The sequence below is a fragment of the Papio anubis genome, chromosome 4 (assembly GCF_008728515.1).
Source record: "Papio anubis isolate 15944 chromosome 4, Panubis1.0, whole genome shotgun sequence".
NCBI classification, from domain to species: Eukaryota; Metazoa; Chordata; class Mammalia; order Primates; family Cercopithecidae; genus Papio; species Papio anubis.
In genome coordinates, this window is record NC_044979.1 from 4,373,899 (window position 1) to 4,388,770 (window position 14,872).

The 14,872-nt window shown below is 53.7% G+C and overlaps 1 protein-coding gene across 3 annotated transcripts in view; it reads right to left on the minus strand.

The window, feature by feature from the left end:
• Positions 1-5,382: 5,382 nt before the first annotated feature.
• DPP6 (dipeptidyl peptidase like 6) overlaps positions 5,383-14,872 on the minus strand; it is a 1,015,511-nt gene continuing 1,006,021 nt past the window's right edge. For all 3 annotated transcript variants that reach the window (XM_017957362.3, XM_009204279.4, XM_017957361.3), the window contains exons 22-26: positions 13,857-13,968; positions 11,899-11,957; positions 10,311-10,383; positions 10,129-10,202; positions 5,383-7,323 (exon numbers count right to left, since the gene is read on the minus strand). In XM_017957362.3, coding sequence (XP_017812851.3) covers positions 7,177-7,323; positions 10,129-10,202; positions 10,311-10,383; positions 11,899-11,957; positions 13,857-13,968 — 465 coding nt within the window. In that variant the 3' untranslated portion in view covers positions 5,383-7,176. The remainder of the gene's footprint in view (positions 7,324-10,128; positions 10,203-10,310; positions 10,384-11,898; positions 11,958-13,856; positions 13,969-14,872) is intronic.

Genomic DNA, 14,872 nt, shown 5'->3' on the forward strand with positions numbered 1-14,872 from the left:
CCGGCCTCTGTCTGGAGAGCCATCAGTTATGACAACCAAAGTCAAAGCCAGAGAGCCCCAGACTCCTCCAACTCAGGAGCTTCCCCTGCTAGGGCCAAGGCTGGGAGGGAGGGAGCAGCTTCTTCGTTCAGAGGATGCTGGCAGTGGGTCCTCCATGCTCCTGCATTAGTCACTGGGCTTTGGAGCGAAAGTCCCACCAGGCCAGCAGGCAGCGCCTGGGGTCCGTGGCAGAGGCATGGGAGGAGCTGAGCTACCCCCAAGCGAATCCCCTGCAGGGCAACGGAGGGGTTCTAGGTGGGCTGTGTCTAGTCTGGGTGGTAACAGTTCCCTGACCGACATCATGAAAGCAGGGTGCAGGGTGCAGGCTGTCTGCTGCGGCCCGCCCCTCTGTGCAGCACACGGACTGCCCACACTCAGGGTGGTCGGCCGGTCTGATCTTCTCCTCCAGGTGGAAGCCAGCATCCCCCACAGGTGAGTGCCGCTGGGCTCGCCGAGTCTATTGGGTTTGTGCCCACAGCTGTTCTGCTTCATTTCATTTGCAGTGATACTTCTCACTCCAGTCGTAGGTTAGATTAGGATCCCTAGAAACAGACTCTGAGGGACCGCTGCCTCGTGCAGGTTCACTGGTAGTGCCCTAGGGAGATGCACCAGGGGGCTGAGGGGGACGTCGTCCTTGAGCCTCAGACTCAGCCTGTCCCCCAGGACGTCGTCCTTGAGTCTCAGCCTCAGTCTGTCCCCCAGAACCTTGCCCTTGAGCCTCAGCCTGTCCCCCAGGACCTCGCCCTTGAGCTGAAGCCTCTGTGGCTGGGATAACCTCTGAGATTGTCCTAAACTGAGACAGAGTCTCAAGACTGGGTCTTGGTATCCAAAGTCACACAGTCCTTGGCCATGTGGCACTCCTGGGAAGGGCTGTGACCTTCCACCAGGCAGGTCCCCGGCAGGCGGGGTAGGCTAGCCCAGGGCCCAGTTGGGAGCAGCTCAGCCCACATGCTCAGGAGCTGAGCCACGGTGGGGCCTGGGCTCTGAGAGGGGCACTGGGTGGAGCACAGTGCTACCCACGGAGCTGAATTTCATTCAATCCCACTTAAACTCTGGATGGTGAGTATAAAAACAAAACGGTGTCATTCCTAGAAAACCAAAGTCGAGTGATTTGGAAAAATTCAGTAAGGGCAATCTACTAAAAAAAGAGTTGAAATAAGTTGTGGACAAGACAACCATAAATGACTAGGCATTCAGGTGGTTTCACGAGGGTCTTTTGGGCCCTGTTCCATTCATGACCTGCATGTTTTTATACTACAGTACCTAAGCTTGTGGTTTACACATGGGAGCTAACAGAACTGTACCCACTGAGCTCATGACGAAGTTGAAGATAAATGAATGTATGTCAAATTTAACGTTTCAATGGATTTAATATATTTAATATATTCATAGAATTTTGAAAGCGGTTCTCCTCTTTCCCAAACATTTGATTGTCCACCTGGCGCTGCACAGCGTTGAGAGGGCTTCCAGGAGCTTCTGAGCCAGCCCGACGGATGCACAGAGCACATTCCCACCGAGGGAACTACAGACACGGCAGCTCTGGTCACCGCCAGCATCCACCCTTTTCCTGCAGACCCCCAGACTGTGATGCTGTGGCCCAGGCGGGACCCGCCTCCTTCCTCTGATTGTGAACATGGTTCTACGTGTTGAGGCTTCTGCAGTGGACAAAGCAGACAAAGGCTGTGGCTTTCTGGGGCTCCCTTTACTTGGGTGGGCAGCGCAGCAGGGCGTTCATTGCTGGCACACCCATGGTGGGCCAGGCCCGTGCTGAGTGTATGGCACGCACTATCACCTGGGCGGGGGTTACAGAGTCGGGTGGCTCACCCTGCTTTTCCGTGTGTTTACGTGTCTCCTTGAACTTGTGGTCACTTCCGATTCCAGGCTGGGAATCAGCACAGAGCTACCTTATGGCTGTGCGTCAGATGCTGGTAAGCCAATCAGTAAGAGGATTGCTAGAAAGGATCCCCGGCTGGGCGGGAATTGGAAGGGTCCGTAGCTCTGTGGTTTTCTCAGAGCCTGGATGTGGACGCCCACGTCCACCGAACCGGGCTCCATGTTGGCTGGAGACTGTGCTTGGGGCACCCACATGGGTAAGGACGAGCACCCCAAGGGACCCTGCTAGACGCCCCCAGCCCAACTCTGCGGAGAAAGGCGGCTGGCTACTGCTACGGCCCTGAGGCCAGGACTTGTGAGTTTATCATTAAAGAAAACCCAGCAAGGAAAAAGGGGGGAAGGAATGCAGGACTGTGAACGCTTCCTGCGTGGTTTGGGGCAACTTCCTTGCCTCCTCTGGGCTTCAGATTCCCTGTGTAGTGTCACTGGCTGAGTTCAGATGGAGAATGACCATTTTGGAGCCTGTGGTTTGCAGAGAGGAAGCCAGGGCTTCAGGAGCAGCCCTGGAAGGCTGCCCATCTGCCCGTCTCGACTCCTGGGGAGCCCCAGCAGGGAGGTCAGTCTCCCGAGGCTCCGTCTGCCTCCTCTGCCTCCCTCCTTTCCTGGCGTCAGAGTCCCCACAGGCCCCTCAGCAACTCTTCTCTGGAATGAAAGAACACCTATTTTCTCCCTGGAATGCCAGTGTGAAAATAAACAAAAGCCACCTGTGACAGACTGAATGCTGTGTGTTTCCCCAGATTCACTGTTGAAGCCCTGACCCCTGGTGTGATGGCTAGAGATGGAGCATCTGGGAAGTGATTAGGGTTAGAAGAGGTTATAAGTGTGGGTGCCCCATGATGGGATTCGTGCCCTTGTAAGAAGAAACGTCAGAGAAGTCTCTTCTCTTGCTTCCTCTTGCTCCTTCTCGCTCTGCCACGTGCAGACAGAGGGAGAAAGCGGCGGACTGTAAACCGGGGAGAGAACCCTCACCAGGAACAGAGTGTGCTGGCCCCATGATCTTAGACTTCTGTCCTCTAGCACTGTGAGAAATCAAGCCCTGCTATTTAAGGCCCCAGTCTATGGGACTTCACTATGGCGGCTAAGGCTAAGACTGCACCAAAATGAGTGTGAGCAGAAGCTGCTTATCCAGAGCTTTCTCCAGCAAGGGGCTCACTGCTTTTACCTGCGTATGGACAGGGGGGTGGGCGAGCTTCCCGGTGGAGGAAAGGAGGCTCCAGGGATGCTCTGGCTGGAGGCTGCTGGCATGGGCAGCTGGAGGTGCTCAGAAGCAGGGCGTCAAAGGAGATTGGCTGTGGGTATTTGGCTTTTCCCAGTTAGTCCTCAGTTAGAAGCAGGGCTGAGAATAAGAGAAGCTGGTATTTACCGCTCAAGTCCTGACCTCTGGGACCAACCGCTGCAGAGGCCATGCCTGGCCCCGGGGCAGCGTCTGCAGGTGCGGGTCAGGGCCCTGCCCTGATTTATGGCCTGGCCCTTGTCCATGGGCACATCCAGGCTCTCACCAGGCACCTGTCTGTTCCTCCGAACACACAGCTGTGTGCTAGGAGGGAGCGCCAAGGGAGCTTCTAAAAATGTCCTTCTGGGCTCTTCTGTGACAGGGGGGATTTTAATAGGGGCTTCCCAAAATCAATCAACCCCTTAAATCACTGCTTCTGGGATGGTCGGGTCAGGCAGGAGGGAAAGGCGCATGTTTTCAGGCCTGTGGGGATGGAGGTCCCCCCAAGTGCACGTCTTTGTGAAGCTGGCGGCCCGTGGCCTCAGAGATGCCCCAGGCAGCCCAGGAGTCGGGCTGTGGACCTGGAGCTGGGTGCTGAGAAGCCTGATGGCGCTTTGGGAATTCCATAGCTGCCTGGTTGGAAGTTCAGTATTAAAACTAACTTAGGCCAGGCGTGGTGGCTCACGCCTGTAATCCTAGCACTTTGGGAGACTGAGGTGGGTGGATCACAAGGTCAGGAGATCGAGACCATCCTGGCCAACATGGTGAAACTCCGTCTCTACTAAAAACGCAAAAAATTAGCTGGGCGTGGTGGTGCTTGCCTATAGTCCCAGCTACTCGGGAGGCTGAGGCAGGAGAATCACTTGAACCAGGGAGACAGAGGTTGCAGTGAGCTGAGATCACACCACTGCAATCTAGTCTGGTGACAGAGCAAGATACCGTCTCAAAAAAAAAAAAAAAAAAGAAAACTAAATTAAAACAGAAACAAAAATAGCGCTCTACTATGCCACACATGTGCAGTTTGAACACACAGAGAAGGCTGCAGTGGGGGGTTTGAGCCAGACAGGCACAGCAACCACAGCTACAGGGGCCTGAGGAGGCCACACCGGTGTCTCCCCAAAGCCATTGTAGAGCTGGGGAAAGACCAAAGCTTCTCCAAGTGGGAACCAGAGTGGTCCCTGCTGGTTGCAGCCAGTGCTTGTTCTCAGGGCCAGGCCTAGCTCGTCATTCCATACTCAGTGTTTTCCAAAGTGGGAAAATGCACCTTCTGGAGCAAACCATCAACTCCTATCCACAAATCAAGCCCCGGTCCAGGGGAAGGGACACAGGGATGGAAAGCTGGGATGGGGGCACTGGCCTCCTTCCGGGGTGAGACCTGGGAGAGGGCCAGGGTGGCTCACAGAGATACTGTTTGGGGGAAATGAGTATGTTAGACTTAGATGGCCTCTGCTGTGTCTGGTTGTTAAAAATCTCCTTTTGCATTTGATTCTTTCTTTCTTTCTCCTTTTTAACTCCTTCATTCTTTCCATGATTCTTGATCCACAGGGTGACAAGAATCAGCTAATTCAGCGGGGCCGTCAGGACTGATCCCCTGTCTCAGAGGCAGCAGCTGCTCCATGATCGGGAGGTATTAAGTAATTAATTAATTAACTCAATCCCTTGGCTTTCAGGCTGGGCCATGTTTACATCAGACATTGATAACAGCAAATGAGTGGATCCATTTCCAACAGATGGAGACATGTTTCTAAAGTTTTCTAGGCCAGGCATGGTGGCTCATGCCTATAATCCCAGCACTTTGGGAGGCCAAGGTAGGAGGATCACTTGAAGCCAGGAGTTTGAGACCAACCTGGGCAACATGGTGAAACCCCATCTCTCCAAAAAAAAAAAAAAAAAAATTTACGTTTTCTAGTGGGCAATGCTATGGCTTCCACTGAGAATCAGTTTCACTCTCGGGGTTAGGGAATAGCTCTGCGTTTCCACCTTAAGACTTCTAAGACAAAATTCAATTTCAGTTTCTTGGATTGATTTGGGGCTTTGATATATTTGACTGGTTGCCTCCTTCTCTATTACCCAGACTGCTGCTACCATGGATGCAACCTTCATTTGGCACACGCCAGGCTCTTGAGGCCGCGCATCCATCTTGGAGGGGCCCCGTGGGTACTCTGAAAGTCTCCTGAAGCCTTGCACTCTTTCTAAGGTGAGATGGTGGAGGATGAGCAAGAAAGGAGCAATCCGAGTGGTAAAATAATGTTTTATTCCATGGATGAACAGACGCTACCATGCCACATCCCCACGTCCCTCCGACCAGGTGTCGTGGCCAGAGCTGGCTTCCCCTTCCAGACCGAGCTGGCTTTGTAGTCGTTCAGGCCCATTGAAATAGCAAACGCACAGTCACGTAGCACTCGGATCGGTCCTTTTGTCAGCACATTGGTCCTTTCACAAATGGTGGTGACTCACCTTTAAAACATCTGATGACAGAGACCCTCCAATCACCCTAACTATAACGGACGTTCAGAGCTCGTGTGGATAAACCCAAAACCCCAAACGCCAAAATGCAACAGGGATGCATCTCCTCTGCTGACAGGATGCCAAGGACACCCCCGCAGGGCTGGGAGCTGGAGAAGTCAGTCCTGACATTCAGCTTGTCCACAAGCTCAAAAGGAAATGACAGTAATGGATATATTTCAAACTAGCACTTCTAGAGTCCAGATCAGCCAGAGTGTCAGCATGCAGGCTCAACACGGGGTTAGCACTGGCGGGAGGAGGTTGGGTTGACTGCACAGAGGCCTGACACACACTGCTTCCTTTATATACAACAGAATGAAATATACACTGGGAACACCGGCCGCACATTTGGTGGGAGTGTATCTTACAAGGCTAACATAGCACTTCATCAACCTCCTGCTCGTGGCAGGAAGGTCACGGAGCCTCCCCCGACGATGGGAGAGGGAAGCGCGCAGGCCCACAGAACCCTCAGGACTCCCGTGGCCCGAGCACACACAGCAGACCTGGGGGTGGAGTTGACCCTTCGTCTTTTTTCTGTTTTTTTTTTTTTTTTTTTTTAACCAAATGTCATGGGAAAAAGCTTGATACCGTACCAAGGAGGACAAGGATGGTTGTAAGGACGGATGTAAATAGACAGTGCACATCTACAGCCAAGCCCTAGCACAGCTCAGTGGGAGACAGGTTTTATTTACGTATTTCTTTTAATGGGTACTATTGGCTGTCCTCCCCCTCAGTGTTTAGGAGCGTCTCCAAGACCTCTGAAGACAGCCTTGAGGAGGGAGCAGTTACTTCTGATCTGCTTCTTCATCCAAACAAGCGCAAAGTCTACACGTGGACTGGAGAAAGGAGAGCGAAACAAAGCCAAACCCAAAACAGCAAAACCACCCCGTGACAGAGACACTGGAGCATCAGGTTAAAACCATAGAAAAATACGAGTTAATTCTATCAGGCTAACCATTAGCGTAGCTACAGTAAGACTTTGTACAGAAAAGGGTTTTCTTGTAACCCCTCACCATGTTGGATGTCCTAATGACAGGACGTAGCAAGCCCATCTATGAACGCGCACTGCTAAACGATTGTGCTGTAACTGCTGTGTCCGTGGCACTGTGACGTGAGACAGGGTGTGATGCTGCGAACGGGAACACAGAGGCTCGTGGGCGGGTCTCATGCTTCCGCCGGGTGGCTGGAATCTAGGGGCCGGTGTTCTGTGGGCTCGCGCGGGCTTTGGCGCCACCATCCTTTGCTCGGTTCCTTGGGGGAGGGGCCACGGCGTGCCGGTCTCTCGGGCGCCAGCAGGAGGCGCTGCTGCGGGGCCAGAGTTGTCCCTGGTGCCATGGAGGCCGCGAGCGAGGACCCCGGGGAAGGAGCTTGTTTCCCAAGCAAAACTGCATCCGAGACACACATGCTGTGGCACACCCGGCCCCGCCCCGCCCCGCCCCTCCCAGGGAAGAGGGAGGGCAGGGAAATCCCTCAGTTGCATCTGGTTGTAGAAAGAGCCACGTTTGTGCTTAGAGCGACCTGAGAGGTTAGTCGTCCTCCTCGTCCTCTTTCGCTGTGACTGTGGGCAGTTTGTCCTGGATCCTGAAGCATTCCACGAAGAAGTTGATGATGGACCGGTACAGATGCTGTTTGAGGCTGGCGCTGTGAAAGTAATGGCTTTCGTCGGGGTAAATCTGCAAGGAAGGCACGGAGCAATTACTCTCCCCGGAACATCCTCCCCGCGGGACGGGAACGCACGGGAGGGATGGAGCCCAGGGAAACCTGGGCCCCGTCCAGGGCTGGATTTTAGTGGATGAAGAGAGTTTCCTAACCATGTCACTCCTGATGGAAGTGCCCCTTCCTCCTGGGACTTTTGCCTGGCTGTCCCAGACAGAGGGGGTCCTCCCCTAGCGTGGAAATGCAGCACCCATTCATGAAGCCAACCAGCCTTCAAACACCGCCACTCCCCGGGGTGCCTATCCCTTGCCAGGCACAGCAAATGCTCCGTGGAAACTGGGTGAAAAATTTGGGAAGTTCTTCATTCAACACTCTAGACTCTGGATCTTTTTGCTTGAATTTGCAACATGGATACAAGCTTGGGGACTACAGAGCTGCAGCCCAAGTTTTCAGGGTGTCAGGCTCTGAAAAGAAATGGAAAGAATTCTATGCCTCTAATCCCAGTGCTTTGGGAGGCCGAGGCAGGAGGATCACTTGAGGTCAGGAGTTCAAAACCAACCTGGCCAACATGGTGAAACCCCGTCTCTACTAAAAATATAAAAATTAGCTGGGCGTGGTGGGGCACACCTGTAGTCTCAGCTACTCGGGAGGCTGAGGCAGGAGAATCACTTGAACTCAGGAGGCGGAGGTTGCCCTGAGCCGAGATCGCGCCATTACGCTCCTGTGCTCTCTGTTACACTCTGACTGTGGGAAACTCCCGCGGAGGGGCTGCGTGCTGCCCTGGGTGCCCACAGGCTGGCCCCACGGATTTTGCATCCTGGCCGCTCACTTCCTTTGGGACTGTGGACGGGTAACTTGCCTGAGCCTGGGATTCCAGGTATGTCGGGTGGGGAGGATAATCGCAGTAGACTCCACCTCATAACACTTTGTGAGAATTAAACAATCTTACAGCCACGACGTGCTTAGAGCGAGGCCTGGAATGTAGGCTTGTTTAGTCCCAGATGCCAACAGGATGGTGGCTAATATTTCTACTGCCAGTGCAGTGACACCACCATCTCCTAGGAGCACCGTGAAACACCTGTACACATGTGGGAGTTCAAAGCCTGCATCTTATTTTTGTTCTTTTATTTTTCAGACAGGGTCTCACTCTGTCGCCCAGGCCGGAATGCCATGGTGTGACCATAGCTCACTGCAGCCTCAGCCTCCTGGGCTCAAGTGATTCTCCCACTTCAGCCTCCTGTGTAGCTGGGACCACAGGTACACACTGCTAGGTCCAGCTATTTTCTAAAAACTTTTTGTAGAGATGGGGTCTTGCTGTGTCGCCCAGGCTGGTCTCAAACTCCTGAGCTCAAGCAATCCCCATACCTCAGCCTCCCAAAGTGCTGGGGTTACAGGTGTGAGCCCCTGCATCCAACCCAAAACCCACATTTTTCTGTGACACTAGACTACCTCTTTCTGCCTTCCTTGTATTTTTTTGGAGGGTAAAATTCACCTTTATTTTGAAGTATTTATTAATGCTGTCATTAGGCTATGATATATCATTAAAACATCAAGTAGTACAAGAGGTATGGTGCAGGAAGCTTTCTCCTCCTGCCTCAGGCCCCCATCTCCTGTGCTCTTACCTGGGGCTGGGCCTGGCTCCAGATGCATGGGGTGCCTGTGAAGGCCTTTGCCGTGACCACACGCCTGTCCCTGGGTGTGTCCCGCTCCCTGATACCCATGGAGCCTGCAGAGATGCAGGCTGCTGTGTACCTGGGGGGTTCAGCTCACCCCATATCTTGGGGAGTTGCCCACACGAGCACATACAGATGGACCTTTGGAGCTTCCATGGTCAGTGTGCTTAACACTGCCATGCAACTGCCACACTCACTATGAAAAAGTCTGAAATCTGAACGTCTTTCACAAGGAAACTCGAGGGTGCTGTAACCGCGTCCTTCTGCCCCTCTTCATCCACAATGGGGTCCAACTCCCTTCTGGTTGGAGCTCTCCCTGCCTAATCAAGCCCACATGTGGTCCCTCCCTCCCACAGGCAGGGATGCTGGAGGCCAAGGCAGTGGTCAGCCCAGGGCAAGAGCTCCCTGAGGGAGGCAGGGTGCCTGTCATTTGTCTCCAAGGAGCTCTCTCATTCATCTCAGACCTGAAGAGACCATTGGGTCATATCTGCTTCACCAAAGGAGCAGAGGGCAGGAAGGAAATGGCAGAAGTTTCCAGAGACAGCCCTGTGCATCACTGGGAAGAGCCCAGGTTTGGGGCGGCTGGGTCAGCACTTGATGCTGTTGTGGATGGGCCATGGGTTGGTTCTGGGAAAGTGGGCTCAGTTCTGGGAAGGGCACCCCTCTTTCACTACTTCCCAGCTACAGATGGCCCCAGGACATCCTGCCAGTGTGTAGTAATGTGTGGTGTTGGTCAGAGGGAAGCAGTGGGGCAAGGCTCAGGGCCCGCCAGCACCTCTCTCACCAACCCAGGACAACAGTCCCACTCCCCACACCGGGATAGCCCCAGCCACACTGCTGGGCAGGGCGGGTGCTGGCTTGGTCCTCTCACTGCCCAGAGGAGGGGAGTGGGGCTGGGGTGGGAGTACGGGGTGCTGGTTGTCCTAAAGGGATTTAAACCTGGCTGAAGTACAGAGCGGAGCTATCATTAATTACAAGAAAACGCTGAGCTTGTGGTGATTTTCCAACCTGCTGGGACCCTGCTCATCACCGACCGCCACAGCACAGGTGTGTCTGCTGCAGTGGAATGCCCTGAACACCCGTCAGGTCTTTCTCCATGAAAGGAATGTCTTGCTCCAGGTTCAAAACAGAGTAACATGGGTACTGTACCTGTAAGCTGTAATTAGCCTTTCCCCTAATTAGTTGTGTAATGAGTTCTGCTGTGTGCTGGAAATGAATTTTTTCTGTTCAAAAAAAAAAGAAAGAGAGGAAGACGTTTGTTAAAACCCATGGTGCCATCAAGGGGGAGGTTCTTACCAGATACACAGTGAATTAACATTTTCAGTCCTTACCATCAGCAGTGGGATGAATGATCAGGAACTGCTGTTCTTCCAGCGCGGAGACTCGATGGGCTACCTTGGTCATCTGCACATGCGGGGGCAAGGGGAGAGTTAGGGGCTGCTCTGTGGGAAGCCAGGCGTTCTGCCTGGAAACCTGACTGAGAAGGTAGGTGAAGTGTATTGAAAACACTAAGTTCCTGGAGAACCCGCGATGCCTTATATATGCAAAGAAATGCAGGGCAGATCTCAGAAGCCCAGTGATATGGTTTGACTGTGTGTCCCCACCCAAATCTCATCTTGTAGCTCCCATAATTCCCACGAGTTGTGGGAGGGACCCAGTGGGAGATGAATGAATCATGGGGCCGGGGCTTTCCTGTGCTGTTCTCATGATAGTGAATAAATCTCACGAGAGCTGATGACGTTGTAAGGCAGAGTTGCCCTGCACATGCTTTCTCTGCCTGCTGCCATCCATGTAAGATGAGACCTGCTCCTCCTTGCCTTCAGCCATGATTGTGAGGCTTCCCCAGCCACGTGGAGCTGTAAGTTCTCCACTAAACCTATTTCCTCTGTAAACTGCCCAGTCTCGGGTATGTGTTTATCAGCAGCATGAGAATGGACTAATACACCCAGCTTTCTCCCACATTAACTCCCTTTTTGGAAGAGGAGGGGGTGGAAGAGAAGAAGGGAAAAAGGAAGAGTTTCCTCCAACTCCAGGTAGCCTCAGAGGGCCATCATTTCACCTGGAGCCACAGGGAGCTGACTCCCTGGATGGACTCAGTTCCTTTGTCCAAGTTTCCACTCTGAAAACGCAGTGCTGCCTCGGCTGGGAGCTCTGGCCTCCCTCCCTGCAAACAGCTGGAGAAACGCGGTGTCTGACAGCTGCACCAAATCAACAGGTCTGACTCAGGAGGTGGCATCAGAGAGGCTCTCTGCTCCTCAGTGAAGAGCTCACTTTCGGGCCAGGTGCGGTGGCTCACACCTGTAGTCCCAGCACTTTGGGAGGCCAAGGTGGGTGGATCACCTGAGGTCAGGAGATCGAGACCAGCCTGACCAACACAGTGAAACCCCGTCTCTACTAAAAATACAAAAATTAGCTGGGCGTGGCAGCATGCGCCTATAATGCAAGCTACTCGGGAGGCTGAGACAGGAGAATTGCTTGAATCTGGGAGGCAGAGGTTGCAGTGAGCCGAGATCGTGCCACTGCACTCCAGCCTGGGCGACGGAGCAAAACTCCATCTCAAAAAGAAAAGAAAAGAAAAGAAGCTCCCTCTCCCCGAGCAGCACAGCTCTGGCTGTGGCAAGAGCCAGGAGTCCTGTGCATGGCAGGTATCTGTGGACGCTGGAGCTGACTCCCCCATCAAATATCCTCTTACATTCTTCCTCATCCCTCAAGTCCTATAATGGGAAATCAGGCGGAACCCAGAGAGGCCATGTTAACCTCAAGCCACGGTCTGGTGGAAGGATCCTTCGGAGGTTTCTGAGTGGACTTTGGTGCTGGTGGGGCTGGGGAAGGCACAGTGGGCCATAGAGCCAGGGCGGGGTTGGAGACTGGCAGAGGCTGACTGGTCTCATCACATTCTTTAGTTGTGCCCAAACATACCTCGTACGCTCTGTTGTCAAGTCCGTGGAGGCCCAAGTACCTCTCGGAAAATGCAGAGGCTGCACAGAAGCAAAGGGAGGGAGGTTACCTCTGGTTTCCAGGCCCTGTGAGTGCAGCCCCCAAGCTCTAGGGAGGGCCCTGGGCCAGGTGTGGGGAGGGGGTTCAGGCTCATTCCCACTTGTCACTTGCATGGCAGATCGTTGGTTTTTTGAAAACACCACCTAAATCATTTGGGTCTTTACAAGGGGCCTCAGACAGTACAACGGGAACCTTAACATGTGTAATTGCCAGTGTTGCAATTTTCATCAGTACCACAGAACCTGAATTAAGCAAAACCCAGTTAATCTGATTCCTAAATAAATAGGATAACCTCCTCCTTCAACACTTAGGAAGGGCATGGGTGGTCAAGAGAGCACGTTTCCATCAAGATTTACTTATTTTTTAAAAAGCCCAGGCACATCCCTGCTCTTGGTTCTGCATGAGGCCCTGCAGTCACAGCTGGGCGACCGGAGGAGTGTGAGGGGCTTCTCCCAGGGCCGAGGGCGGAAAGGGCTCCAGCAGTGTCCCCGGCCTGCAGGGTAAGCCTGAGGGCACCCGGGAGACAATGAAGAGGACTGGACTGGCTGGTTTTGGGCACAGTGACCCATCAAGACATGATGGCAGCTTTTATGTGCGTTTGAATCAGACAAATCTGAAACAGCATGGTGAAAGAATTAAGAAAGTCTCACTCAGCTTGAAGGTGCCACCCGCATTCCCGAGGAAAACGTCCTCTTACATGATTCACATTTTGGACCAGGAGAGTTCGTGTGTAATTATGAGTTGAAATTTGCACTGGAGCGAGCCTGTTGTGAAGGTGCCAGGAGACTTGGCTGCACCAGCCAGGAGGCTGCTGGGCCCACCGTGGTCCCTGCCTTGCTGGGCGGTGTCTACAGGACTCAGCCAGCATAGCAGGGCTGGGGCTAGGTGTGGCAATGGGGGCTGGACTCGTTCCTCTAACCCACAGGGAATGTCAGGCTCCGGCAGGGCTGCTGTGGACCAGCAGCAGGAAGCCCCTCCTTTTCCACCTCACATGCCAGCACTGCTTAGGGTGGGGACAGCTGGAGTGAACAGCCTGGCTGCCACGGAGCCCTGACCTGAATGCAAGTTCTTGGAGTCACAGAAAAGACCTCTCTGTATATTCTAAGAAATGGGTTCAGGTCACAGAGCCACTCCCATTCAGAGAAAAAGGGTTAGGTGATCATAAGGAGGAGAATGCAGGGGCCTGGAGCCCCCAAACACAGCAAAGCTCTTCTGTGCCTGGACAGAGGTCTGGTTCCCACACCTGGGTGGGCTCATCTCCATCTGGTCCCCACAGCAGGTCACCCGGACCCCGTCTCTGCCTTGTGCCCATGGAAAGCCACACTCTCTGAGGACAGGTGCTGGCCAGGTGCCGTTTGCATGGCCAGGGAGATAGGAAGGCAGAGCTGAGCCATGTGGACCTCTGCTGAATCGCTCTCCGGTGGCAATTCCCTCTCAACCATCCCTTCTTTATCCAGTAACACCTGCCTACCAAATACCCATGCCCAGGCATAGAACTCAGGGCAGGGCCCTATCCAGATTCTGGGAGCAGAGAAGGAGGGCGGCCCGGCAGAGCCTGCGGCACCTGCTCCCCTCCTGCACACCCCGGCTTCCTCGCCCCACTGCTGCCAGCGGAGCACTAGCTGTTTCCAACTCGTGGTCTTCTTCATTGCGATGTGATTTGTAGGCATCTGGGGGTTGACCACTTTCATTCAAAACGTATCACCTGAGACCCTTCCCTCTCCTTCCCCAGGTTCTTGCGTCAGCCCAAGGTGGCGACTGTGGACTGGAGGCGCCTATGGTTAGAGGGACGGTGGTGCTGAAGGGAAGGCTGTGGGGCCACACAGGGAGGGGGCCGGGCGGGGGTGGGGTCCGGCGCTTGGTTCTGCGGGGCTATTTACCGTAGAGTTTGAAGTCTGTTATTGGAGAGAGAGCAGAGCCGCAGGTGAACGTCTGGCCTTGATTTTCTCCCTTCGCTGGGAGGATGTAGGTGCTCAGGTAGCCACCATAATCCTAGAGAGAACGCAGAAAGAAGACAGTTTGGAGTCCTGGCGGTAACTCAGCACGAAGCAGCCTCGGGCAGGGAGACAGCCCCAGAGCAGCCAGTTCCATGCAGGTTCTCGCGTTTTACAAAATGTGTCACTTGGAAAGTTGTTTACGCGGCAGTAACAAGAGATGAAAAGCAAACTCCCTTCCAACTCAGCATTATGTGATGTGCGCCTTCTCGGCTTCTGGGCCTTGGTGTCAAGGGACGTGAGGATAAATGCGACGGCAAATTGGAAAGGCAAGTGCGGACTGCACAGGTGTAAGGTGCTGTCCTTCCTGCTCAGCGTCTCTCTAAGGCATTTCTTGCTGCCTCCCTTATCTATGGGCTAGGCCAAGCCATTGCACACGATTCTGAGGGAGGGGCCAACAAGTGGCTTAGGGCGCAAGTCCTGGTCTGCACATACTCAGCACAGGGCCGACATGAGACAGACGCTCCCAGGTATTCTGTATACAGGTAAGTCCTAGACTCCTGCCCTGCCCTGCCCTCGGTGGGGATGAGGAAGCCATACTGCAATGCAGGCCTCCCCAGAGAAAAGTGCTACGTCCTCGCCTGCTCGATGCCTTCAAGGCTGGATGCTCAGACGAGCTGCAGCCCCCAAAGGGAAGACCCCGAGGGAACCATGGTACAGCAAGGAACTGTGTCAGGTATGTGTGAGAGACAGAGCATGTGGCAGCATGTGTGTGAATGTGTGAGTATATGGGTGTGTGTGTGTGATGTGTGAACATGTGCATGGGTGTATGTGTATAAGCACATGTGTAAGCATGTGTGTAATATTGTGTGTGCATGTACATGTGAGAGCATGTATGTGAGCATGTGTAGGAGCATATGTGTAAACTTGTGCAAGCCTATGTGTGATCACGTGTGCCTTGT